Source organism: Gymnoscopelus braueri, assembly GCF_963280865.1.
Source record: "Gymnoscopelus braueri genome assembly, chromosome: 9".
Taxonomy (NCBI): domain Eukaryota; kingdom Metazoa; phylum Chordata; class Actinopteri; order Myctophiformes; family Myctophidae; genus Gymnoscopelus; species Gymnoscopelus braueri.
Genome location: NC_137610.1, coordinates 19,765,702 through 19,793,373, shown reverse-complemented (window position 1 = coordinate 19,793,373; position 27,672 = coordinate 19,765,702). Strand labels below are relative to the sequence as shown.

Genomic DNA, 27,672 nt, shown 5'->3' with positions numbered 1-27,672 from the left:
TTCTTATTATTTCAATCAGGATCATTCCAAGGTCCCTTTGAGCCAATGCAGGTCGATGCGTTTCAGTGAAAGCCAGGGGTTAGTGCTAAATGAAAAGGACGCAGGGCATTGATGTTGTGGAACTCCTCCGTCAGTCTTGGATCTTTAGCTTTAGGCTTGATCGATGTCAGGATCTATACCCTTCCCCTAGCTCTTTTAAGCTATTCGCTCTCTTTGTCTCTGTCATTAACTTGATTTCTCTTATCATGCTGCCAGTTTCTGTTTGGGCTCCATTCATGCCCACATTTAGGTGAAAATGTTACGAGAAGCGATGAACACAAGCAAAAAACAAAAAAGTCCACAATTTTGGTTATTGTATGACAAATGGTGTCGTTCCTACTGTAACCTCACCGTTTGCACTACGTCGTTGACCGATGTCTTTTCGACTTTTACTGCTATAATAGGCTGCCCCTAGTGATAGATCCCTCCCTCCGGGCTAGTGGCACCGCCAAGGTTTGGCCTATCACAGAAATGTGATGTAGCACTTTGAAAATTGCCGCATCATCTCCCTCGCTGCTCCGGCAGTCTAATCTATTGCTCTACTTCTGCCTTTCTCAACGTTCCGTCTTCTCTCCATCTCTTTTCTCCCTCGTATAGCTAAGGTCAAGTCGAAGTGTGCCCCGACGTTCTTCGCCTGTGCCAACGGGATCCACTGCATCATCGGACGCTTCCGCTGCAACGGCTTCAGCGACTGTCCTGACGGGAGTGACGAGGATAACTGCAGTGAGTCTTCTCCCCTGGCTTACTAAACAGCTTACACATTCAAATCCTTCATTTAATTCATTCCAATAAACATATAAATAAAATAATCTGCCTCGCGAGATCTCGCGAGACTCTGGGCTCCTGTAACCTTGCACAGCAGCTGGTCTCACGAGATCACGGGGTGATTTATCTGAGAGACTTCAAGCTTCAGTGCTACAGCTTCAAGGTACGCACCAGGCGCATCTCCCCCGTGCTATCCACACAGACGGACTTGCTCGGTAGAACACAATGCTGTACTGTATGTTAAATCATACACCACCACTTTAATTGATGCAAAACGTCAAGCTGAAACAGGCAATCCATTTCGTAATGACAGTTTACAACCAGACTCCACAGAAAAAGCCATGAAAAAACTCTGTTTGTTCTCACGGTAAAACATCCTCCTAACCCACATTTCTCATGTACCTTAATTTTATTTAACACATTAAGACCTGATGCGATTCTAAAAAAAAATCAGTTAAAACAGTTTTTTGAAAAAAAATAATATATATATTTTTCAAGATTTTTCAAAAATAGCAGATCTACAAGCTCATAGCGCGGCACTCTATGCCGCGCTATGAGCTTGTATATCTACTATTTTTGAATAGCCAAAGAGAAAAAAAGTGACACAGACGCGTTCCCGGTCTTAATAGGTTAAAGGTAGGGTAAGTGATATTTTTGGGTTAAAACAAAAAGTTTTGTATTAAAAGGTTGAAGCACTATATTCTGGTAGTAATCATTGCTATAGAGTGTTTGTTCAGTCACAGGGGTCTCCCCGTCTCTCCAGCTCTTTAATAAACAGAAAATACATTTTCAGGTAGGTGACAACATTTCAGCCAATCAGGAGAGAGTACCCATTTATCAGCTTAATTTTTCCAGTTCTAATTTGTTCAGCTCATTTCTTTGTGTCACTTCTAATTTCACTTGTTTAATCTGTATCCTGACTGAGTTCTCTATCCTGATTGGATAAAATTGGTATCCTGACCTGAAAATGCATTTTCTGTTTAATAAACAGCTGGAGAGACATGGAGACTCCTGTTACTGAACAAACACTCTATAGCAATGAGTACTATCAGAATATAGAGCTATGTAACAGTTATTTTGACAAAAAGAAAATTACTTTCCCTACCTTTAAATAAAAATGTTACAAAAGTGTGGGCTGCATTGAGTGACTGAATAGATTTGATTATAATTATGTCGTCATGTCAAGGTAAACATTGTTCCATCACATCGTGTCGCTCGGAGCGATGTCCGTTCTCCGGACAAGTCTGGGCTTGTATCTAAACCACTACATTACCTAAGCTTATTAAAATGAGCCTATAACATAAGATTCATTTGTTTTTGCAAGAGACCGCGTTTCTCAACACCAACCATGACCGGTGCATCGAGAGAAAAAGAGAGACAGAAAGAGATGTCTGCGGTCTTTAAATTAAGTTTTACTGCATACATTATTTTATATATGTAAAATATATATGTAAAATATATAGGCTATATGTAAATATATATGTGTGTGTGTGACGTATAGTTTTTTAAGGAATATTCAAATTTTGAAAAAACAATTTGAAAATCTCTCTCAATATATTTATGTACAATGTCAATAATCTTTCTCCCGCCCAAAACATCCCTAAAGAAGCATTACAGTACCCTATTCTTTGCCCTCATATAGAATTCCATATTCTATGAATTATGCATTCATTTGATCCCCCAGAATGTGGGTAAATCCACAGAGAATACGCACCAAATGCACTGCGACCAGGCATCCATTTACTTCCCCATTGAAGGCAAGGCTCCTTGGCTGATGGGACTCATGGTGTTGTTGGGTTATGGGAGATCACTTGTTTTGTATCACAAAACGTCCCTGCATACTTCCGTATTGACTAATGCTGCATTCAGTGAGGCTTTGAATGTCGTCTGAGTTGCGTACCTGCTCAGCGAGTGCTAGTCAGATTTTTGTTTTAAAACTAAGGAGAATACTCGGGTGATGCAGTAGTGAAGTACCTGCCCACCACCGCTGAGTCTAGGGGTTTGAATCCACTGCGGTGCATCCGGCGTTGCCTCCTGCCCTTGAGTGTTGGGCGGGAGGCGTAGGATGGAGGTTCTACGTCCATCCGGTGGGGACTCCTCACTGGCAAGTGACAACACACAGAAATGTGTGTGTTGAGGAATTAAGTAGCATAATGACTAGGCATGTAACGATTTATCGTATATCGATTTAAATCGATTCAAAGTGGTGATGATTTAAATCGATGCAATAAAATATGACATCGCGATGCAACCAGCAGAGGGCGCAATCGAGTCAGACTCCTTTCCTTGTTATCCGCCTACTATTTTGTCCCCTCAGGGCCACCATAGCTGCCTGCAGTGCGTCGGTCTCTTCTTCACTCACTCAACGGCAGGCTATGAACGGCAGAGTTGGGTTCACGTCCTCTCAGGCTATGAAATCTAAACAACTAGGCGATCGCACTGCATAAGAGGGAAATGTGCGTCGCATGTAAACATGTTTATTTGATTGATGAATAGCCCAAACTATACCGTTTACCCCCTCCCCCGTCTGACAATGTTGTTAGCTGTTGTTAGCCTGTCTGATTTAAACTCTGTAGGAAACATACAACTGATAGGCTTCTAATGAAAGCGGCTAATTCTGGAGCGCCTCGGTGCGGCTGCCGCTGCAGAGTACAATGAATAATAATCTAATTTAATAATTTAACAATTGTATCAGACTGCTGACAACGTCAAACTCCTTTCAACACTGTCTTTCAGATATATAGCGAATTACATTGATATTAATCAATACATTTTTATCCAATCTCATTTGGAGCAGTTTAAAACAGTTTCCCTTATTACATAAATGTGTTGTACAGAATATATAGCATAGATAAAAAATTACTTGTAAATCCCAAGCTTGGAAGAAAGGCTAAGCCTTAATTTGTTTATTTGAAGGTTTTCTTTATAATTTATTTCATCTGGGATATATGTTTTAAATTCCATTTATTTCATAATACTTATATATTTAAAGTTATTATTTTACAGATAAAAAAAGTATATGTCTTAATGTGTACCTTACAGCTAATGCATATACCTCATGAATAATAAAAAGGCTTTATTTAATTTCATATATTGAAAAGAGGATAAGAGAAAATACAGTTGTTAAAAAATACATGATTTTTGTAAGAGAAATAATCAAGGTTTTTCAGTAATTTGTCTGGAAAATAAATGTGCTTAAAAATCGTGAAAAATCGTATCGTGAACCTCGAATCGTGATTCGAATCGTATCGTGAGTTGAGTGAATCGTTACATGCCTAATAATGACTAAATTGGGAGAAAAAGGAGCAAAAAGGAGATATGCAGATCACAAGAAACTACCAGCATTTTCATGGTTACACTTCGAAAAGTTATTAGCCAAACAAAAACATGATTTTTGGAGGGAGTGGGTCTTTAAATTAACACTCACGGTTTTACAGCCTATGTATCCTGCACTTTATTAAACGGAGGAACATTTAGCAAAGTATGTACATTATTGTGCACTGTGGGCAGTCCTCACATGACCCCTGCTGCCTCTCTCTTTGATTATAACAAATTAATACCTCCATCGTCGGCAGTGTTCCTACCCTTCAGGGTCCCACATGCACAAATGTAATCTAGCTATTCAATATCTGCTCCTAGCACATACCACGTCTCTACTGTGGAACTGTCGGTATCTTTGCACAAGATATTTCTGCCTCATTTTGTACAGACTGGAAAAAACAGGATAAAAAATGCACTAATGTGCACTCGGCACACAGTAAAATCCTCAGTGTTAATTTAACTCTTGAGGGTGCAAAGATTTTTTTACTCTGGGATATAAATGAACCCTTATGGCTCCCTTTGGGTCCGTTTTGACTAGTTAAGTTAACACTGAGGATTTTACTGTGTGCAGGACTTTTTTGTCTCATGTTTCGTATTCACTTAATCTTCAATTTGATTTGTATCAAAATCCCCTGATCAAATGCTCTTCCACCTTGTACAGCGATGTGCTGAATTAAATTTCCCTTTGCTTCTCCGCATCTCTCTGAAATTGAAAAGCTGATGTTGTTCTGTTAAATTAGAACATATTAAAGCGCCAAAAATAAGTAAATTAATCAAATAAAACCTCAGTGTGTTTACCTCAACATAAAAAAATATTAGATACATTATTTATTGCTTATTCATCCAAATTGCAAAATCAAAGCAAAAATGTCCTGACCAGAATTAGAATCTGGCAGCTCTTTTTTTTCCCCAGCAGGGAATGATCAAAAAGGTAGATTTGAACCCTAACCGCTGAGGCCTTTTATCTCCGCTCTGACCCTAACTGCAGCGGGTAACCCCTTGGTGTGCTCCGAGGCTCGCTTCAAGTGTCGCAATGGCCGCTGCGTGGACCGAAGCTTCCTGTGCAACGGTCAGGACAACTGTCAAGATAACAGCGACGAGGAGCACTGTCTCACAACAGCAGGTAGGCAACCCCCTGAAGCGGTGGTTTTCAACCCTTTTCGTATCAAGGTCCATTATTTATTGGGCATGTGAGCCACGGACCACCATTTGATGAGATTTAGCCTCTCAGACCCAAAACTTTTTGTTGTCGTTGGATGAGATTTTGTCCACAAATCCATGCTGTATTGATGTGGTTCCATAGGAGAGGCAACAGGCAAACGTTGATCAAAATAACATAATTGCATTCTGTAATTGTGTAGACTTCTTGTAAATTAAGTAATGCACATGTTTAACAATCATTTAACTCTTGAGAGCGTAGAATGAAACCAATTGGACCCGTAATTTGGATTCATTCTACGCTCTCAAGAGTTAAAGATCTAGTAAGGGTCCATTTGGTTACCAACTCTCCATCATTTAGCTGGGGACCACCTGGAACCCAGTCAAGGACCACTGGGGTGGTCCCCGGACCACTGGTTGAGAACCACTGCTCTAAAGCCTTGAGTTCTACTTACAGTAGTTGTGCGCCTGAGTCGTGCACTGAAAATAGCTGCTCTACAATAGCTTAGTAGACCTGCTGTTTGTGGCGCTTGACACCGGTGCACAACTTACTTCTCAAACCACAACCCTCCAATCCAAACCTTTGCTCATCCAACACCAACCTTCTCCTTGTCCCCATGATCAAGCCCCAAGGCATTCTGCTCCAGTGCCAAATGCCTGTGGAATGCCCTCCATGACCATTTGAGAGCTCCACAATCTACCCATGCTTTTAAAAATGCACTCAAAACATTCCTTTTTAACAAAGCCTTTGCTTAGCCTTTTTCTTCTTAGTCTCTATGCCTCCATTAGTTTTTAATCTACTTTATACCACAAGAAGGGTCTTGTTGTTGCCAAATGTTTTTTTTTTGTTCATGTCTTGCCTTTGTTATTTTTATGCCATCTGTTTTTAAAACCCTGTAGCACTTTGTGATTTCAGAAAATGTGCTTTATAAATAAATAAATAAAATTATTATTATTATTATTAACTAACTGTATATCAGGCTTTAGTAACACATATGAGACCATCACAATGAACTGGGCTATACTGTGGGGGATTGTGTTATTAGTAGAGTGAGTGTGAAACTTATGTAAGGAGGTTGTCTGTCTGTCTGTCTGTCTGTCTGTCTGTCTGTCTGTCTGTCTGTCTGTCTGTCTGTCTGTCTGTCTGTCTGTCTGTCTGTCTGTCTGTCTGTCTGTCTGTCTATCCATGGACAGATAAGGGGGGCAGTGCACTACAGACCCATCTGCTCTGCATCTGCATCTTTGCATAAGCGATATGTACTGTATTCAGCAACCTGTCCTCACTGGATGGCCATTAAAAGGGGCTAATAAACATAATTCAGCCAGGTTTGTGTGTACAGAGACTGTTCGATATATCAATCAAGCAGAAGCACTAGAGTGGCCGTCTGGGAATGGGAAGATTCTAGGCTTTATTTTTAAGTGTTCTTAAAAAAGACACCGAACGCCAAATTGCACCCCCTGGGACTACAAACTGGTGCTAATAGAAAGGGTCAAATTCAGAGAAGTAATTTCTACATGGGGATCAATACAAATGCCCCCCCCCTCACGAGGGTGCTGAAAATATGAAAAATCTATGTACACTTATACTTTGCCTTCTACTATGTCTGACTCTGAATACATTATATTTATGTGTTGAGACCCTTGAGGCCTTGCAACTTGTTCGAATAACAAGAGGAAAAATTACACACACAGCCTATATACATTTACATATATGTGTTTTGTTTATCCAGCCTCACTGACCTTTAACATGATACTAATGGAGATGATTGCCAATGAAGGCTGCATGAGAGGACTGCATATATGAGCTAATACTGCAGTAAGGTCTGGCCAGTGTACTTTCTTATAAAGCTTTGATCTCTGGCTGCATGCTCGTATACACGCACGGCCATAGTGCACTACAAATGTTAATGTAGCGATTTGCTAACACAGCAAGATACTGAAAGACTACATATGTCCTACACAGATTCAGCTTGTGCAGGCATGTGTCAGCACAACCACAGCTAAACCTGAGTCCATTTGGATTTGTTGCTTGTATGTACCCAATGGCACCATGCCAGCAGGGTTTCATAATAGCGTAATAGCTCGGGGCTGCTCCTAGTTACTTGTATGCTCAGTATACAGTACAGATGTCATGTTTGTTTATTTCGATGCTATTGGAGAGGCTGATGTAATGTTGTACGAATCACAACAAAGTCTTGGTAAGTAGTGAGCTCAGTGCGGCGCCAGCCTTTGCCACAGATCAAGGAACGGCAGCTCAGGGTCTTATTTTATTTTATTTCTTGCGTCACCAGCGCTGGGGAGAGAGTGAGGAGTGAATATACGAGTTTGTCCCTCACACACGCACCCGCGCATGCCATGCACGCACCCACAGACACACACACACGCGCGCACACGCGCTTGCACACACCCATGCACGCTCACCTCATATTCCACTCTGACTTTGCCTCTCCCTCTATAATAAGCACAGACCTGCAGGTGACAGATAAGGCATACAATATCCGCTCTAAGCCACCTGAGCACAGCTTCTCCTCCTTCACTTCTTCTCGCTTTTTCGGCACCCTTTCTCCCCCACCCCCCGCTGCCTCCCCCTCTTCATTATTCGTCGCTCAAACGTCGGCGGATCTCGCATCTTTCAGGGGTTTTGAGTTTGAACCGCCGTTCAGTGATCAGCACGTCAGCCTGCTGTATCTGTGGAGACATCACCACTGCTGTCGTATACCTCCCCGTCTGTACAATCCTACCTCGGAGGTGTCAGATAATTAGATCCATGCTAACTCACTCTTGGGTGTGTTTTATCCCTCCAATGTTTTAGTCCCCCCCCCACACACCATCCCCCCCACACACACACACACACACACACACACACACACACACACACACACACACGCGCCCCCAATCTGATGTGAAAGCGTTTGGCAGTTTTTAGAGACAAACCGAGAGTAAAGACCCTGGTTTTGTTATCATTTATTTATTTATTTTTTGTGGGGGGGGGGTTTGGATGAGAAGAGAGGTGGTGAGGAAGCAAACAGTGCATTCTTGCAATGCACCAGCATTTGTAAATGCATTGGTCCAATCATTGCATGGTAAGATAGGGAGGGGGGGGGGGGGGGTGTATCGGGCCTGGTAGAGCCTATAAGTGGTAACAGAGATATAGGATACAGAAAAGGGAAATGCAACATGCTATAAGTGCAATATAGTAAGGCAGTGAGTGCACCCTCAGTCAGGAGCAATGAATAGCAATTTCCTGAATAAAGCCGGAAGCAAGAGATTACAACAGTATGGGGCAGTGAGAGAGACGTGTGATCTGACAGGGAGAGACGGGGATTTGAAATGGATAGAACTGAGTCAAGAAAAAGAAAGAAATCAGCAGAAAGGATGATAGGAGCATCCATCTCAAGTCGAGGCCCCAAGGCAGAGTAGCGTGGTAAAGTTGGTCAGAGGAAGCAGCGGTGCATCATTTTCGCCTCCCTGAAAACTCACCGTTGTTGAAGCGCACAGCATCAGGGCACAGCTGACTTGCCCAGATGCTGGAGAGAGAGAGAGAGAGAGAGAGAGAGAGAGAGAGAGAGAGAGAGAGAGAGAGAGAGATGCATTCTGCACACACAAAACAATGCATATTCAAACATCACTCCATGACTTTCACAAGAGCCGTTGATCAAGGTTGTTAAACATGACGTGTTATAGGGCTGGATACTGCAGCAGTTAGCGTAGTTGAGACTTGAAAAACGAAAAGTCGTTAAAGAGTTGCTCCAGAAGCATTTAAGACGTGCAATTGATTTTAAAAAGTAGGCATTAAAGTCCCCCCCTGCCCACTAATTAACACAGCAAGTATAAGAATGTCAGGTGGCCTGGCTACTGTGGCAGAGTCCAGCAGAGATGGTGATTAATTCTCACATCTCAAAGCCTTTGAGGCGTTTCAGAGAGAGAAAGAGAGAGAGAGATGGGGGGGAGGTAGAGAGAGACAGAGAGCGAGAAAAGGAAAGAGACGAAATGTGAGCCAGAAAATGGTTCTAGGCCTCGGAAAGCTCTCAATAGGCTTTGTGTATTTTTAAAAGATACGGCTTTGTCTGATCACAGCATCAAAGGCTTTTGTTTTGGCAAGTTAAATGTGTGAATATTATGTGTGCGCGCATGTGTGGGTGTGTGTTTGTGCGCGTGCGAATGCCCTCTTGTGCATGCGTACATGCATACTGTACAGTATGTACCCGCACATTTGCATTTGTATTCTCTCGGAGGACCTCAGACACTCACGCACATACATTAAAAATCCTCTAGACCGTTTCGGAGATGTAAAAAGGAATTCTGAGGTTGGGAAATGAGTGCCCCCTCCTGCTGTTCAATGGCATACATGTTTTATGGTTCAGCTCCCCATAACACATTGGGAACATTTATGCAGTCACCGTAGAAAAAAAACTTTCCTTTCAAAGCCTTCTCAATATAACATCATAGATCCAGATACTTAAAAGGATCCCTGGCTAATAAGCCGTATATGCCTTAATACATTATAATTGCCCTCTATAACTAAAATTTAAAATGAAAAACGCCTTAAATATTTGATTCATTTTAGAAACGGTTCATCTTTTACTCAAGTGGGGCAAGTTGATGATGTCATTTTGGTGGTGGAGTGGTGTAGCCCTATGGAATTTATGGAATGCATGTGCAAATAAAAAACAACTTAATACTTCCTACGGTTAATATGAGTTTTATTTGCACATCCATTCCATACATTCCATAGGGCTGGACCACGCATGGACAAATGACATCATCATCTTGCGACGGCATTGTCATCGTAAAAGATGAAATGTTTCTAAACTAAGTCAAATATTTAATTTTTTATTAGATTTTTTTTATAGAGGGCAAATATAATGTATTAAGGCATATTAGCCAGGGATCCCTTTAAAGGACAAATTCATTCATTATACAAGCGACGAGTGCAGTGCACGCAGTTCACAAACACTTGTGACTGTCACAACACATTTATTTGGTCAGATTATGGGTCTGCCAGTGACCCCTATCAGCGTAATCATTGGCCTTACCGGTCATCATATGTGTCAGCCAGGCCAATTAGGGCACGGAGAGCCACAGAGGGAGGGCTGACAATTTACATTAGACTGTTGCGTGAGTACAGTCACAGTGTCAACCCATTGGCAGCAGTCATCAGCCACGGCTTGGCTTGGTAAAGAGAGGGATGACCACTTAGCACAGCTCAAGGTCCACTAGCGGTGTCAGACCAGGCAGAGTTTCTCACAGAAAGTTTGCCGTGTGTGACTGTGGAAACATGCCAATTTATTTTGTACCTCTTAACAAGCATCGTAATGAGGATCTCTCTCCCTTGCACGGTGCTCATCAGGGGATGTCGGCTTCTAGCAACAATGCCCATCCAACAAAAAACGTTTTTTCTCTCTCTCTCTCTCTCTCTCTCTCTCTCTCTCTCTCTCTCTCTCTATTCACCCGCCCTTAACCCATGAAGAAGAGATTCTTTCAGTGACTAATCTGCAGCTTTTCTATTTTGTTGCATCCTCCTAACTGCCAGAACTACTGTTAAGACCCATCTGCTCTGCATCTGCATCTTTGCATAAGCGCTATAGTACTGTATTCAGCAACCTGTCCTCACTGCACGGCCATTTAAAAGGAGGCTAATCAACATCATTCAGCCAGGTTTGTGTGTACAGAGACTGTTCTATATATCAAGCACTAATGCCTTGCTCACCATTAGCATCTCCACTAAACTAGTCATTTAGTATACAGCGCCAGTGGCCTGATATATAGACGGAATAAAGAATGCCACCATGATTAAAAGCGATCGCTGTTGGTAACGTTTTAGATTGCTAATAGCTTTTTTCAAACAGCCACATCCTTCCCATTGATTTCTGCCTGGCTTAGTGGCCTGAGAATATAGGTTCCATAGATTAAAATGACAACTTAACCCATTAAGACCGGGAACGCATCTGTGTGTCATTTTTAGATTTCTTTGGCTATTCAAAAATAGCAGATCTACAAGCTCATAGCGCCGCACCGAGTTCCGCGCTATGAGCTTGTAGATCTGCTATTGTTTTTAATAATTTTAATTAAAAAAAATATTTGTGCAAATCTTTGAATATATATATTTTTAAATCGAACATTTTAACTCAAATCTTTGCTTCTGGGGATTCTACAAATGTCCTCTAAACAGTTTTTTGAAAAAACTTACGTTGCAAAAATGTCATCAGTTCTCAAACTTGTTTCATGTCAAGGACCACCCCAAATTACATGTATTTGGCCGCAGACCCCCCCCCCCCCATCTCAAAATATTTTGTTCCAGGGACCCCCCCAGAAGCAAAGATTTGAGTTAAAAATGTTCGCTTTAAAAATATATATATATATATATTTGAATATATATATTCAAAGTTGTTTCCAAAAATATATGTACTCAAACGCTTTGCACCAATTTTCACGATTTTTCAAAAATAGCAGATATATGAGCTTGTATATCTGCTATTTTTGAATAGCCAAATAAATCTTAAAATTACACAGATGCGTTCCCGGTCTTAATGGGTTAATCCACATGTATTTTTTTGCCGTGAAGGTATGTGTGTGTGTGTGTGTGTGTGTGTGTGTGCGTGCGTGCGTGGCCGAGGTGTTGGTCCGTTCATGCCCCTCGTCATTAACACTGAGCGAGAGCTGGCAGTGAGAGAGAGAGAACACGTGGGCGGAGGCGTGAAATGCTAGAAGGAAATATAATGGCAATGGCCTGAGATGTGGGTGTGTGAAATTTAATAGCACCAGTTTATCAGAGTCGGCGTGTGCTTGTCGTGCGCCGCAAATGGGGGAGGTTGGCCCCGTCACCGCCCCTGAATTTGACCTCAGGGGGGGCACGCTTTGGTTAGCCCAAACCATGCTCATGGACCTCTTCTGGAATCACTTGAAGGTGCCAGGTCTGCTGCCAGAGGAGGGCCAAGCACTTGGCAAATCACCACATCCACCGTTAGGTATTCCTGGCAGCGTAGCAGCATGTGGAGGAGGCACAGCTTTGCTTGTGTCTTTTATGTATAACATTGTTAAGTACAAGTACTGTCCTCGACGCCGTGAAAAATTACTACGTTTATACAGTAAATGCCAACCAAGCACTGCAGGAGTGAATTCCCTCTGAATGTGTCTTCCCTGTTCATATCCTTAGGGTAGTGTGTTAAAACAGCTATCCTACCTGGGATTTCTACCGCTCTTCCAAAGAGAGAATCCCTGTTTGGCAAGGGCAGATATTGCACTTATGAGCTTCAGGCACTAGGCAGTACCACCTCTTGAAGAGAGACCGCCTCTAACCACTGCAGATGTGTCAGATTTATATTGTATCAATATCACAGTCATGTGACAAACACCATCCAACTGGTTTTGATACTTCATACCGTTTGCCTGTAATTGTTTTCACAAATTTGTGGGCCTATTTCTTACAAAAAACACCACATACAGTATAATGAATGTAACATCCAATCATACCCAAATTGGAATTGCATGTTTACGGGCCTCTATAGAATGCACCATATGGTTCAAATGTCTGACTTGATGGAAATGTTTACTTAAAATGTAGACCTATTTATAGATTGGACAAACATTGAATGCTGTCGTGAGACCATGTTTCCGTTGGAGATTGCTGAAGTTCACGGATAAACTAGGTTTTTAAATGGAAATCTTAACTCTAATTAGAACTATGATCTGATATATCCTCAGTGTTAATTTATCAATGTTTAACTCAGAGAATGTACAAATGTAACCAAATATGGTTGAATAGGGCTCATGTAACCAAATGTTACTTTTGTACACTCTCAGAGTTAAATTGACACTGATTATGTGAATCTGCATTCATTCAACATCCCTTTTGTTTTGTTTTGTTTTGTTTTGTTTTGTTTTGTCTCGTTTTGTCTCGTTTTGTCTCGTTTTGTCTCGATCTGGCAGTGAATCTGTTTACACTCCATAATACCCATACATCCCTCTTTTTGTAATCCTCTCTTCCTGTTCACCCTATTCCCTGGTTACAAGTGGCCCTCTACTCAGTCCAGTGTAATGCCCCTCGTTCCCATTGGCTCTGCCCAAAGAGGGCACTCCTCCCAGAGCCTGTGTGTGTGTGTGTGTGTGTGTGTGTGTGTGTGTGTGTGTGTGTGTGTGTGTGTGTGTGTGTGTGTGTGTGTGTGTGTGTGTGTGTGTGTGTGTGTGTGTGTGTGTGTGTGTGTGTGTGTGTGTGTGTGTGTGTGTGTGTGTGTGTGTGTGTGTGTGCGTGCGTGCGTGCAAGCGAGAATCTCCCCTGTCCTTGAACCACGGCCAGTCAGTCCTCGCTCTCCAAGCCCCTGAAATTAACAACCTTTCCCTCCTACATCTAACCTCATTCAGTCACCATGGTGATGGTGGTCAAGAGACGACCTGCGCCCACAGGCTTGAAGAGGAATTCTGCTCAGGACAAAAGCTCCACTGTTCCCATTAGTGTGTGTGTGTGTGTGTGCGTGCGTGCGCGCGTGCGTGCCCATGTGCGTGGGTGTACTCACTCATCCATTGGCTGGCAGTAGATAGGTGGTGAGATCACTATGTAAAGTGTGTTATGTCTGTTTGAATAGGGCTCATGAGTGCTCTCTCTTTCTCTCGCTCTCTCTATTGCTCCCTCTATTTCCATTGCAGTGACTCTGCATTAACATTGTTTCATTCACCTCCACTGTTACAAAAACAACGTCTTGACTTAACCTATCAGTAACAGTTCTACCTCGACGTTGGTCCAAGCAAAGAATTGAATCTCTTTTCATATTTTTTTCACCAATGCTGTTATGTTGCTGGTCTTCCTCTGTGGTATTTACTGCAACTAAACAACCAGCCGGCATGGCCAGTGTATGTGAATGATCAGGTGATACACCCTGCATGTGCATGGCATGCCCAGTTTACACATTGACTGCTAGAATTAAAACATTGTTTTTCATCCCCATGCCAGCGTTTTTTACCTTATATTGACCATCTTTGGAGAGCCGCGATGTGTACAGGGAAGTAAACAAAGAGTGTCACTGTCTGGGGGGTGGGGGAGGGTCTCCTCTATCCACCGGAACAAAACAATTGTAACCACAATTGGCCATTTTGTTGCTATTGTCCGTTGAATAAGGCTTGTTTTCACCAAAAAAAGAAGAAATCAGAGCTAGATGTGTTTGTTTTTGTTTTTTTCATAACATAGGAGTGGACGGAAGTGACATCTTTGGGATGACGTCACATCCGTCCATTCCTTCTCTCAGAGTCAAGGGATCATTCCGAAGTTGTGTTAGAGCGCCCTCTTGTGGATTTTTTTTGTTGAAGGGACGTATATTTACGGCAAGTGATGTATTTGAAAGGACGTAAATATGTCCTTGGCAGTCAATGTGTGAAGTGAATGATCAGGTGACATGCCGCGTATGCCTACGCATGCCCCGTGGTAGGGCGCTGACACAGAAAGACAGACAGCACCTCTTCTAGATGGCTCAGCCCCTACGTGCCACACCGTAAAAAAATCAGTTTTTCAATTAAAACAACTTAGTGAAGCTGTAGCCCCAGCTCACAGGCTCGTACCTTTTATTAAGCTACGCATGAAAAAAAGGCAAGGCTGGATTTGTGGCTGCACTAGTGCTATCGCTCAGTTATCACCGCAGCCACAGTTGTCAAACACTATAAACAATGACGTACAGCACTAAAGTTAAGACATAAAACCTAAGAAATACTTATTTTCCTGTGCAATTCATACTAAATGGAATGTGCATTTAGATTAGCATGATGGAAGCGACCTGATTTAGAATTGACTTTAGCATTTGGCTTTGCACTATAGCCTTGTTCCCGTCTCTGCTGTTCATGGCCCAAGATGAAAAAGTGAAAAATGCTGTTTTTGCAGTTTTAAATTACAGCGAGGTGAAAATGAATCAAAATGAACTGCAGTTAAGGGGTTGAGGTGCAAATGAATTCATTCTCTTTGACGGACTTGATGAATGTTGGCGAAAATAGAGAAACTTTCAGACATGGTTGTGTGCCCAGAGCTCAATTTAATTTCCCCATAATTTTTTCTTCTTATATACCACGTTATCTTTTCTTCATACATGCCTAATGCACCCATCCATAAGAAGCTCAGTCACTTAGTCTCATTACAACTATAATACGCTCAAATAAATCACTGGGGTTTAATCCCAGAACCGATGTCACAGCATTATGTGCGCATTACACGCACTGCGGGCCAGGAAGGAGCGTTTTGATGGGAGGACTTTTTTTGCAGAGTTTCGGAGGGCGGACCTACTGTATTTTGGCATCAAAGGATGCACGCTTCAGCACCAATCTCTAAACACTGTTGCTTTTGGCTCATCGCGGCGCACTTAAAATCTAGTATGATTGACCATCAGGTCAGGTGCACCTAATTGGAGTGGCTGTATTCCAACCCATTTAGCTTCACTTAACCCATTGCATCCGGGAAAGCATCTGTGTCATTTTCGATTTTTAGATATACAAGCTCATAGCGTGCCACGGAGTGCCGTGCTATGAGCTTGAAGATCTGCCAATTTTGTTTTCAATCGTGAAAATGTGTGCAAATCTTTCAATATATATATTTTTTAAATTACATTTTTAACTCAAATGTTTGCTTCTGGGGGTCCCTGGAACAAAAAGTTTTCATGTCCCCCAAATTATATGTATTTGGCCGTGGACCCCCATCTCAAAATATGTTGTTCCAGGGACCCCCCCCCCCCCCCCCCCCCCCGGAGCAAAGATTTGAGTTAAAAATGTTCCCTTTAAAAATATATATATATTCAAAGATTTGCACAAATGTTCACGATTTTTCTAAAATATCAGATCTACAAGCTCATATATCTGCTATTTTTGAATAGAAAAGTACAAAAATAATTGTGAAAGTGGTTACACAGATGCGTTCCCGGTCTTAATGGGTTAAATGGAATTGCCTTCAGGGGGAACGGTTCGTTCCCAGTGGCTGAAGCCTGCAATATCATTACATGCATGATTTCTCAGTGGTGCACGTTGCATATTAGTCAAGAGGCCCACACGGTATAGAGGACGTGGCTAGCACCGCTCATTGCACCGAAAAGGACCATTATCTGTTTGTACTAATAGGATAATGGCCCACGGTGAGGTGCAGCCATTGCGAGTAAACAATAGACAGCCGTGAGTGAGTGATGCACTGGGTGTCGGTCGGGCCAGGTGTGTTCTCCACAATGTGTGTCTTGTGCCAGCACTGTACTGTACGAGAGCATTCATCCATGATACTGTATGGCTGTATACAGTGGTGGAAAAAGTACTCACATTTGTACTTAACTTAAACGTAGTAAAAGTATCAATATTGCAATGTAGAAATATTCTGTTACAAGTAAAAGTCCGGAACACTAAATTTACTTCAGTAAAAGTACAAAAGTATTGGTATCAAAATGTACTTAAAGTACCAAAAGCTGAAAGTACTCATTATGCAGAATATCCCATTTTCAAATGTATAAAATGTGTAAAAATCTTTTGGAAAATAGCAGATCTACCAGCTCACAATGCGTTGCGATGGGACACATTGTGAGCTTGTAGATGGGCTATTTTCAAATGGCCAAAATGTACAGTATATAGGGCTGAAGTGGTTAATGTATGTTTATAATAATAATCAAAATCTACAAAGTAACTACCGTAGTAACTAAAGTTTCCAAATAATTGTAGTGGAGTAAAAGTATAATATTTGCCTCTGAGATGTCGTGGAGTACAAGTAAAAGTACTGAAAATCGGAAATACTCCAGTAAAGTAAATATACCAAAGAATTGTACTTAAGTACAGTACTTGAGTAAATGTACTTAGTTACTTTACACCACTGTCTGTATAGATGTGTCTCCAGACAGAAAGCCTCGGAATTAGGTGCGAGTATGAGAATTTTTTTTGCCCGATTCATACTTAGTCACACGCTGCGTACCGAATAGCAGATCTACAAGCACACACAACGTGTGAGTCCGTAACAGGGGTGTCATGGGGTTAAAGCGGTGGATGAGTGTTTCTGCACGCCTATCCGACAGGGAAATACGGCAGGAAGAAAGAGGCTTCAACGGATCGGGGGAAATGAAAAGGCCTAGAGAGAGAGAGAGGCACAGACAGACAGACAGACAGACAGACAGAGACAGAGAGTGATAGAGAAAAGCGAGCGATTGCATGTCAGAGAGTGTGAGAGGTAGAAATGTGAGAGGAGGATGTGGGGGGGGGGGGGGGGTGGGCAGGATGAAAAAGGGCAAGATGTGAGGGTGATGAAAGGTATGGAGCAGCAGCAGTGGAGGAAGGGAGGGAGGAGAAAGAGAGTGATAGAGAAATAGAGAGAGCGGGGCATTGATTGAGACGGGCAGGGCGGGGATTAGGGAGAGTGGCAAAGCCATTGAGGAGAAAAAAAGATGAAGAAAGAAATGGCTCCCTGGATTCATTGTGCGGAGAGAGACAGAGGGAATCTGAGGGATGGAGGAGGGTCATTCATGATGGCTGAGAGGGGGGGGGGGGTCTGAAAGGAGGGTAAGGAGTAAAGGGTAAGGAACCGACAGGGAGGAAACAACCAGGAGAGGTGAGAAGGGAGGTGCAGGCGAGACGACGGGAGTAGCTAACGGGAGGAGACGACTAGCAGAGGAAGAGGATGGCGTAATGAAAGGAACGGAGGGAGAGAGACTTAGAGGAAGAGTAGACATTAAGACCGAGAGCTTGCGTGTGTGTGTGTGTGCGTGTGTGTGTGTGTGTGTGTGTGTGTGTGTGTGTGTGTGTGTGTGTGTGTGTGTGAGATGGATTAGTCCCTGCATGCAGCACTGCTCTCGTTAGCTGTAATTACTGGACTCTGTGGCCTGTTTCAGTCTTAGTTTTCTCTCTCTTCCCCTCTTTATCTCATTCTCTCCCACTCCGCCCTCTCTCTCACATTCTCTCTCTCTCTATCTATCTATCTATTTCCTCTCCCCCTCTATCTATCTATTTCCTCTCCCTCTCTCTCTCTCTCTATCTATCTATTTCCTCTCTCTGCCTCTCTTTTTCTCTTTCTCGAATACCGTCAGACTTTTTTCTACCTTACTGCTGCCTCGCTCAGCATTGATCCCCCCTCCTTCATGCTAATTTCCGACCTTTCCTCATCGTTTCTCATTCCCACCTCACCACCTCGTGCACCCCCATCTAATATCTTGTTTCGTCATCACCCCCCCCCCCCCCATCCTCACCCTCTCCCCAGGTGGTCTCATGGTCGCTTTGTTCAGAGGAGCGCAACTTAAATACAACGCTTGAAATGGAAATTTTACTCAGCTCCCGTGGCAGTGTTTTTATATTTTTATCCTCTCTCTACTAACACACTATTTATTTTCCTGTCTTTTTCTCATCTCTCTCTCTCTGCCTCATTTGCTCTCTCTCTCTCTCTCTCTCTCTCTCTCTCTCTCTCTCTCTCTCTCTCTTATTTATATATATATATATATATATATATATATATATATATATATATATATATATATATATAATATGTTCTTATTGTTGGATATGACTACGGACACCCACATAGAGGCAGGTTAAAGAGCTGGCAATTGAGAGAGTGTGGATATTCAGAGAGGAAGTAAATGAGGTCAAATTAAATAAATAAAAACAATAGGAAGGTTTTGTGTTGCAGTGTTTGACCTTTGCCCCTCCTCTCAAGCAGCTTTATTTGGTAGTCAAGATGTGCATGAGAGAGAGAGAGAGAGAGAGAGAGAGAGAGAGAGAGAGAGAGAGAGAGAGAGAGAGAGAGAGAGAGAGAGAGAGAGAGAGAGAGAGAGAGAGAGAGAGAGAGAGAGAGAGAGAGAGAGAGAGAGAGAGAGAGAGAGAGAGAGAGAGAGAGAGAGAGAGAGAGAGAGAGAGAGAGAGAGAACTGGGCCCTAATTATTTCTTCGTTAAATGAGTGTTAATAGTGGAGTTTAGGTCAAAATAGATATCATAGACGTCTTTGTTATACGGTACAAACCTTTACCACAAGAGAGGTCCCAGGCTTTGTTGATTAGTATCAGAACAGATGATGTGTCATGTATAAGTCCATCATGGTGCTGTTCTGCATCTATCCAGAATTAGAACAGACCTCCTGTTCCTCCCTCTGACAGCTGTAAAGACAATACAAGCTGATTGTCTCCCCAGTTGCCTGTTAACCCATTCAATCCGGGAACGCATCTGTGTCATTTTAGATTTTTTTGCTACAGTATATAACCATTATTTTATACTTTGGCTATTGAAAAATAGCAGATATACAAGCTTGTAGATCTGCTATTGTTTTTATAAAATCTTTGAATATACAGTATATATTTTTTAAACAAAATTTTAACTCAAATCTTTGCTTCTGGGGGTCCCTGGAACAAAACTTTTTGCTTAATATGTTTTTGGCCGCCGACCTCCATCTCAAAATACATTGTTCCAGGGACCCCCCCCCCCCCCCCCCCCCGGACCAAAGATTTTAGTTAAAAATGTTGTTTAAAAAAAAAATGTATTCAAAGATTTGCACAAATGTTCCAAGATTAAAACAAAAATAGCAGATCTACAAGCTCATAGCCAAGTATCTTGTATAACTGCTATTTTTGAATAGCCAAAGTATAAAATAATGGTTAAAGTGATTACGCAGATGCGTTCCCGGTCTTAATGGGTTAAAGTAGAGCAAGACTTCTGTATGAGTGCATCATACTGTTGTACAGAAACAGAACGTCTACACTTAAACGGCGCTGCATGCAATGCACAAAGTGGAGACACCCTCCGTTCTGTGAGAAGTCCGTACATTAACATTAATCCAGATGCATAATAGGCTGAAAGCAAACAAGAAGCCTTATCTCTGGGAAACGAGCATTTTTAATGAATCCGAGTGAATCGACGTGAGTTGTTTCCCTTTTGATGTGATTCTAATGTTCTCTTGCCTGCGCTCCGCTGTTGTAGACGAGGAGCTCGCCAAAAATGAGATGCTATATTAAAACCACCCAGGGTATTTCCGCCAGGATTACTTTCAAGGAATATCGCTGTTTACTTCAGCGATGTCTGTATTAAGCTGTAGCAGTCTACGGCGAAGGCTTCTAGCATTTTGTATGTTCACTTTCTGCAGCTACATTGATGTTTCACAAGGAATTATCATAAAAAAAATGTCAGGGATGTTATATTTTGTTGAGGAATTCTAGTCAATCGGGATGTTGAGGCAAACGGAGTCCGAGACACTTTCTATGATAACGTCTCTGTGGGGTGGAAAGTTAACCCTTTTTTTTGCCCTTTTTTTAATGTCAAAAGCTGTTACTTTTCAGGATTCATATTCAAAAAGGTAGCAGATCTACAAGCTCAAAAGGCGTTTCGAGCTTGTGGATCTGCTACTTTTGATGCTGTTGTGTGACGCTGTAGTGTGATCAAGTAGGGAGTTCATTTACACAAGGTTTCTGCCCGACAGCAACGATAAGATAAAAGATAATTAAATGAGCTCATGGGGAGATGTACATTAAACATTCATGGTTAAATAGTTCTCTGGTGATAGCATAATGTAGCATTTTTTTTTTTAAAGGGAAAGGGGGGGGGACTGTACCAGAGGACCAGACTGTACTCAAACCAATAAATACCAGACCTGTGTGCCATGGTCTGTTTACTCTAATATTTCAGATTGTCAGGGCATATCCTATAAGCCCATTGTGTAACAACATCATAACAAGACAGTAGTAGGGTCTTTCCTAACAGTGAATATTAGATATCTTTAATCCATTAAGACCGGGAACGCATCTGTGACATTTTTACGAGCACTCAGTGCCGCGCTATGAGCTTGTAGATCTGCTATTTTTGAATGGCCAAAGTATAAAATAATGGTTAAAGTGGTTACACAGATGAGTTCCCGGTTTGAATGGGTTAAGACACATAATAATGAGGTTACTGTTCTGTTTTATAGAGTAGTAGAGTAGTAAGTAAGGGGGCGGCAGTGGCTCAGGGGTAGAGTGGCTGGTAGAGCGGCCGGATGGGAACTGGTGAGGTTTCCAGTTCGATCCCGGGCTCCCCCAGAGTTACTGTCGAAGTGTCCTTGAGCAAGACGCTGAACCCCTAATTGCTCCCGATGAGCAGGTTGGTGCCTTGCATGGTTTCCTCCGCCATCGGTGTATGAACGTGTGTGTGAATGGGTGAATGTTATGCTCAATCTATGTAAAGCGCTTTGGATAAAAGCGCTACATAATTGCACCATTTATCATTTACCATTTAAGTAATAGAACTCCTGAGCAAATAAGTGAAGGACAAAGACAGAAATCAGGGATGGGGTGGGTGGGGGTCCGGGGGGGGTTGCACAGCAAGAGAGTTGTAGGGGAAGGAAAAGGCAAACCCGTCACTTTAAGCGGCCAAACACCCACTACACTAGAGTCCTCCTGTTTTGATTGACGTTCTCTTACTGTACATGTGCAGACATGCATGCATAATTGATTGTGGCTCTGTTATTTTGTTTCTGTACTTTTTGCCAGTAAACAGTGGAGATGTAGGGTGTTGTGTGCACCCTGGAGAAGAGGCACGACGGAGAGTCTTCCTCACCTTTCCCTTTGTGTCTGACTGTGTGTGACGCTGTCGAGACTTCTTGTGTTCTTCGGGAAAGGTTCACTCAGCTATTTCCAGCTGTGCGGCGCACTTGATGTGCAAGTGAATGCAAATAGGTATGCAGTGATATAGAGGGCAAAGGAAAGGGACAAAGGGAGAGCGTGAGATGCTGTAGCAGGAGAGTTTGTTAAGAGAAAGAGAGAGACACTGATACTTTACTCTCAGTTTTTGTTGTGAACCAAACCAAGCTTCCTGCTGTTTGAGGGAAATAAAATGTTTCAGTGTTTCTGCCTCTCATTGTGGTCCCAGGCATCACCCAGTATACACTCTCCTCCCTTGCTTAGAATTTTTGATCCCCTCGACTGGCACATCAACACAAAAACTAGCATCCTTAATGCGATTCCCTCAGGCCATGGGTAATGCTCCGCTGGATCCTGCATTATTAATTAGATGGCTGGTGCCATACGCTGCTGGAGCTTAAAGTCTGTTTTGTTTTTATTAGTTTCTCTTTTTAACTTCTCCGTCGTTATGCCAATTTCCAATTCCCCCTTGAACTGTAGTCCCTTGTCACTGCTTAGCCGTACTGGCTGGCTCGTTAAGGATGGTGTAGACGAGCATGTGTCTCCTCTGAACATGTGCCGTCGCTGGACGCTTCTTCTCACCTGACTCTGGGGAGTTTCACCGGGAGGACGTAACACATGCAGATCTGAATGCTGTTTCTCTCGGTTCTGTACCCCGCTGAACTGGCGCCCTGACCAACCTGTAGGATTCGCGAGAGCAGTGACAAAGATCACAGCCCTCAACCAACTTCCCGCCTGCTAAAGGTGTTTGGAAAGAGTCTGTGGCCGAAAATCTGTTGTGGAATAGGCGGTGTGCACGCTGTCGTGTCGGGTCGAAAGTTGTAGCCAAGCGACGAAAGCCGACCAAATGTCCTGGGTCGGCTACCGCCGGGTGCCGGCAGCAGCGGGGTGGTGGAGAGGGGGGAGAGAGGGAGGGTAAAGGGCGGTTAGAGCTCTCTGGTTGGCTGCTAGGAAGGGTAGCAGGTACCCTCTCTAAAATGCAATACAGAGGTGTAGTCCTCGCAGTAAATGTACTTTGTCTGAATATAGTGCATGTCCATGGTAAAAAGATTGCTACAGCTGGATTTGTGCTCAAAATGCAGACCCAAAGTGTGGGGCTTTGCACTCGCTCACCAGCTGTCATATTTTCTCTAAAGCAAAACTTTAACTTATCAACATCATAAGCACTTACTCTTGCTTTTCTTTAAGGCAAAAAAGGTCTGTAAAATCCTACTGAAGCAACCGGTGGTATTCTATAGGTTCACTTGAGTTTTTTTACCATTGCAAACCTGAGTGCATTTTCTCCCAACTATTTCATGGGACAATATATATATATACAGGGAGGATAGATTGGCAATTTTATCAATTGACAATGATGATGATTAGGATGATGAAACGTTGGATTACTTTGTGGATGCGCAAGGCTCGTGCGGTGAGTATCCTACAGTAGGCTACTGAACAGAAATGACAGGCTTCCATTTTTCTCTAATCATTCTAGCTATTCATTATATAATAGTTGAAACAAAATGATATGGCTGTGTGCGCATTGCGCCGCCGTTTGCTGCAGGCACGCAGTGTTGTTTTAATTAACATTAAATACGAGAGATATGATAGGCCTGCACCAAAATAGTTTAAATACAGATAACCATGTGCCCATGCCCTAAGCACCCTGCAGTGTAGTAATTATCTTTATAATTTCTCAGTTTGTTGTTGAAATACGACAACAAGCCATAGGCTATTTTTAGCATTATAGTAGCCATCTGTCGGTGCCGTGTGGAGAGAGGTGCATTCAGCAACTTTTTTTCACACCTTTAAAGACGGGGTGCCGTGATTTTCAGTGATTTTTTCTCCCCCTAAAACATAATCATCAGGTATTAGGGTTATACTAGGAGGAAGATTCTTTTCAAAAAAGTGTACAGAAAGTGTTAAAATTATGTTTTTATGTGGACACGCCTCCAGTTCATTAAGTATACCTGGTTCTCACCTTAGCACCTCCTCCACCACCTTAGCACCATCCACCTGTCCTAGTCCCTCCTCCTCCTCATGCCCGCACCTGCTGTGTTATGATAATGAGGGGGAGGGCATGTTTTTACTACTGTATGTCACTAAAGCGCTGTTTTTCTATTGGCACATTTGACCCTCAAGGTTTCAGCCTCCAGGAAGAAACTCTGTTTGGTATGGGGACGCCTTAACTCGGCCAATTGTGTTCCTTGGAGCGCCCGGCCAAGCTGAAGGCACTATGGAGGATTTGAACCACTAGTCTCCACATTGGTGGAAGCCTAAGGTCAGATACTTCGACAACAAAGTCATAAAGTCATATATTTCTATCGAGTCACTCGGCACTTTGTTGCCCAAGCAGGCATATGAATCAGGCATAAAACTCATCTGTCTTTTGTGTGAAGGGGTGGAGTTTCCTGTGGTAGCCTTTTCATGAGCTTTTCACTTTATGAGCTTTTTACGATATTTTCTGTCTGGGTCATTATTAAATGAGTGCATATGCAAAAGAAGCAGTCATTTCAGGGAGTCAATGCTGCGTGTGTGCGCACGAGTGTGTGTGTGTGTGTGTGTGTGAGTGTGAGAGCGAGAGAGATCGATAAGTAGGAAATGATGCAGCAGCAGTGTGTGGGTGGGTTGTGATATACATTGAGTTGTCACTTTTAATGACTGGGGGGTGGTCTGTCAATGTTTAGCAGTAACCCATTAAAAGAAACTCCTGCTGAGAACTGAGAGTATAAACAATGAACACAGACTTGATTGCATAAAAAAAGACATCTCGAAGGAAGTCAGCAAGAAGCAGCCAAGCAAACAAACAAAAAATCATTAAGTGAGCCTTCAGTTATCAGAGAGGGGGAAAAATGCAGGGTGATGGGAACAAGTAGTAGAGATCCTGAGCACACTGGAGAGTCTTCCTCACCTCTCCCTTTGTGATTGACAGCACAACACTGTCAAGACTTACTGTTCTTCAGGATGGGTTCTCTCAGCTATTTCCAGCTGTGTGGCACGCTTGATGTGCAAGTGGAGGACAATTTGCATATGGATGTGCAGGGAGAGGGAGGGAGAGAGAGAAGTATCCTTTTTCCGACAAAATTAATATGGAGGCTTCTGATTTTAAAAACAGTTTGAATTACTAATGAATTTCCTTTTAGTTTAGAGTGAAAAGATTAAGGCAGGAGAGGGGGTATAATGGAGGATTATTATGGTCACAAAAAAGTTTGAATTGCTTCGTACAAATTCTCTTTTAGTTTGGATTGAAATGATTATAGTAGGTCTAGCAATAGCAATCTTTACTCACACACTGTGCTCATAAATAACTTTTCCTGTGCATGTAAATTATTTTTACGGTCTATCTATTCTTAGGATCTAATATGAGTGAAATCCTCGCACTGTAGAACCTTTGGTCTCCTCATTGCTTCTTCTCATTTCCTATTCCTCTCGAATAAGGAGAAGCTCTCACGCACCGTAAAACACGCATCTACGCAGGTATTATGTTTCCATCACTGCCGATCGGAGCTAGAACTGACAAATACACGTAACTACTGCAGAGGCATTTGTTTCAGGAATTGATGCTTATCTTTCCTTTCCTGCTAAAGACAAGAACTTGATTTTAATGGGTGTTAGTGATTTTTTCTTAAAAGAAAGAGCAGGGGCAAGGAAGAGGGACGAAGAGAGAGTGTGAGATATAGTAGCAAGCAAGGGAGTTTATTAAAGGGCCATTTCACCCCTGGAAGAAGTTTTCGGTCTTTTAATGAAGTTTAGGAGTCAAGAAACAAGATCCTGGGTTTTTTTTGTGAATAATCTGTGTTTTTAGATATCTAGTAATCTTCGCAAACGTCGTGACGTTATTTGCGTCATGAGAGATAGGTCTCATTCCTTTCCGCACTACATGTCTCGGCGTGTCTCAGTCAGACCAGCTCAAAAGACAGCCCCAATGGTGTGTCCGTAACACTTTGTTCAACCTTCTTTCCCCACTCGGCCACTCCCATTTAGCTGTGGCCAGCGGGCAATCCCCCTTGCAGAGTGTGGCATTACTTTACCTGAGTTATCTTCTGATAGTTGTACTTGAATGTTGACATGAAATAATAATCCTGTGTAGTGTTTCATAAGCGCAAGCTTGAAAAAAAAAATACAGCGTGGAGTAGCAGCGCTGGTAAACAAACACCGTCACGAAAGGCTAGGATCATAATACCAAGGATGTGACAGTGATGTCAATACTATGCGACACGGAAGTGAAACTGCATGAAGATACTAAGGATGTCCCAGTGATATGACATCACTAACGAATCCTTGGACATATATGTAACTAGATGAACGTGCGCGAGTACAGCCAGTGTTGCCAGATATTGTGAGAGAAATAAGCAGCCAGGTCTATGAAAACAAGCCCAAAAGAAAAATAACTATGCCAAGAGCACTTTACCTAGACATGGGATATTATATATTTGAAAATTGCCGATCTACAAGCTCACAACGCTTCGCGACCCATTGTGAGCTTGTAGATCTGCTATTTACAAAAAAATCTTGAGGGGGAAAAAGTGCAAAACGTGGATTTTTTTTTTTTTTTTCATATACTTTTTATTGGATTTTTCAGAACATGAAAACAAACATACACAAAAAAAGAAAAGACTAGCACATTACTAACAAACAAACCGAACATACAAAACATACAAATACAAACATATAAGGGGAAAATGTGGAATATTTTTGACACATATTTGTTAGGGGCTCCCTGGCACAAATTATAATTTCAGATGGGGGTCTGTGGAAAAATACATGAACATGTTTGAGAACCACTGGTTTAAACAACAATCAAAACATTTGGAAACAAGCCCAAATATCAACTACATTTTAGAAAGAAGCCGCTTATAATAAGCAGACATGGCGACACTGGCATGCTGTTTGGATGTTATTGTTGGAGATCACACCCACATGGAACCTCCCCTGCCACAAGGCACCAAAGCATTATGGTCATTGTAGTAATGCAGCAGTCCAGTCAAACCCTAGTCAAACACACAGATTTCATTATTTTTCTGGCCATAGGGTGCAAATTTTTAATTGTGCTACTGTTATCTACTACAAATACTATTACCATTGAGTGATTGCAGTTTCTTCCAGGGGTGAAATGCTCCTTTAAGAGAAACAAAGGGACACTTTAATACTTTTTTTCCTTCTTTTTTTTTGCCAAACCAGGCTTCCTGCTGTGACAACACAAACATAAATTAAGAGTAAATGTGTGTTCAAAAATTGTTAAAAATTGAATACAATTAATAAAAGGGAATAAAGAGGTGTGTAAACAGCTGTGTCGCATTGCATTAGAAAACTAGCTTGCAAGAACCAGGTTGATGTAAGCATAACTTGGTATAAATAGCAGTGTTTCAAGTATAAAACCTGTGAGGCAAATAGTGTATTTAAAAGTACAGAGGTAGCAGTAGTTTTTCTAATGTAGGCTTTTTAGCGGTAGTTGCTATCTGTGCACATTTGATTAATAGACCTTAGGGTGGTTGTGTTTCATTGGACTCACTGTGGTCCCAGACATCACCCGGTATGCACCCTCCTCTCCTCACACATAGCCCTTTTACCTCCTTATGTAAGGGGGGGTCATGACTCATAGCTCTAATCTGACATGACGTGTTGGGACCAAGTCTTATCTCTGACCTCCAGGTACACACCACATCCACCAGACACCGATTCCCCAATTTGTCTATGCCTTCCCAACCGGAAACCACGACCATCTGTGTGAGCGCAAACACACGCGCGCACGCACGGCTGCCTACCGCGTTAACCCCTTATCACTCAGACCGAGTGATTGATTCCAGTGGAACATGGCAGA

The 27,672-nt window shown here is 42.3% G+C and overlaps 2 protein-coding genes across 2 annotated transcripts in view; both read left to right on the top strand.

Annotated features, from left to right (window-relative positions):
* pdhx (pyruvate dehydrogenase complex component X) overlaps window positions 1–11,258 on the top strand; it is a 408,353-nt gene extending 397,095 nt beyond the window's left edge. The window contains exon 12 of the transcript XR_013933804.1: window positions 11,192–11,258. The gene's annotated coding sequence lies outside the window, so the exon portion shown is untranslated. The remainder of the gene's footprint in view (window positions 1–11,191) is intronic.
* The window catches only part of ldlrad3 (low density lipoprotein receptor class A domain containing 3), a 101,132-nt gene that overhangs the window by 49,703 nt on the left and 23,757 nt on the right, over window positions 1–27,672 (top strand). The window contains exons 3-4 of the mRNA XM_080438641.1: window positions 637–762; window positions 5,114–5,248. Coding sequence (XP_080294767.1) covers window positions 637–762; window positions 5,114–5,248 — 261 coding nt within the window. The remainder of the gene's footprint in view (window positions 1–636; window positions 763–5,113; window positions 5,249–27,672) is intronic.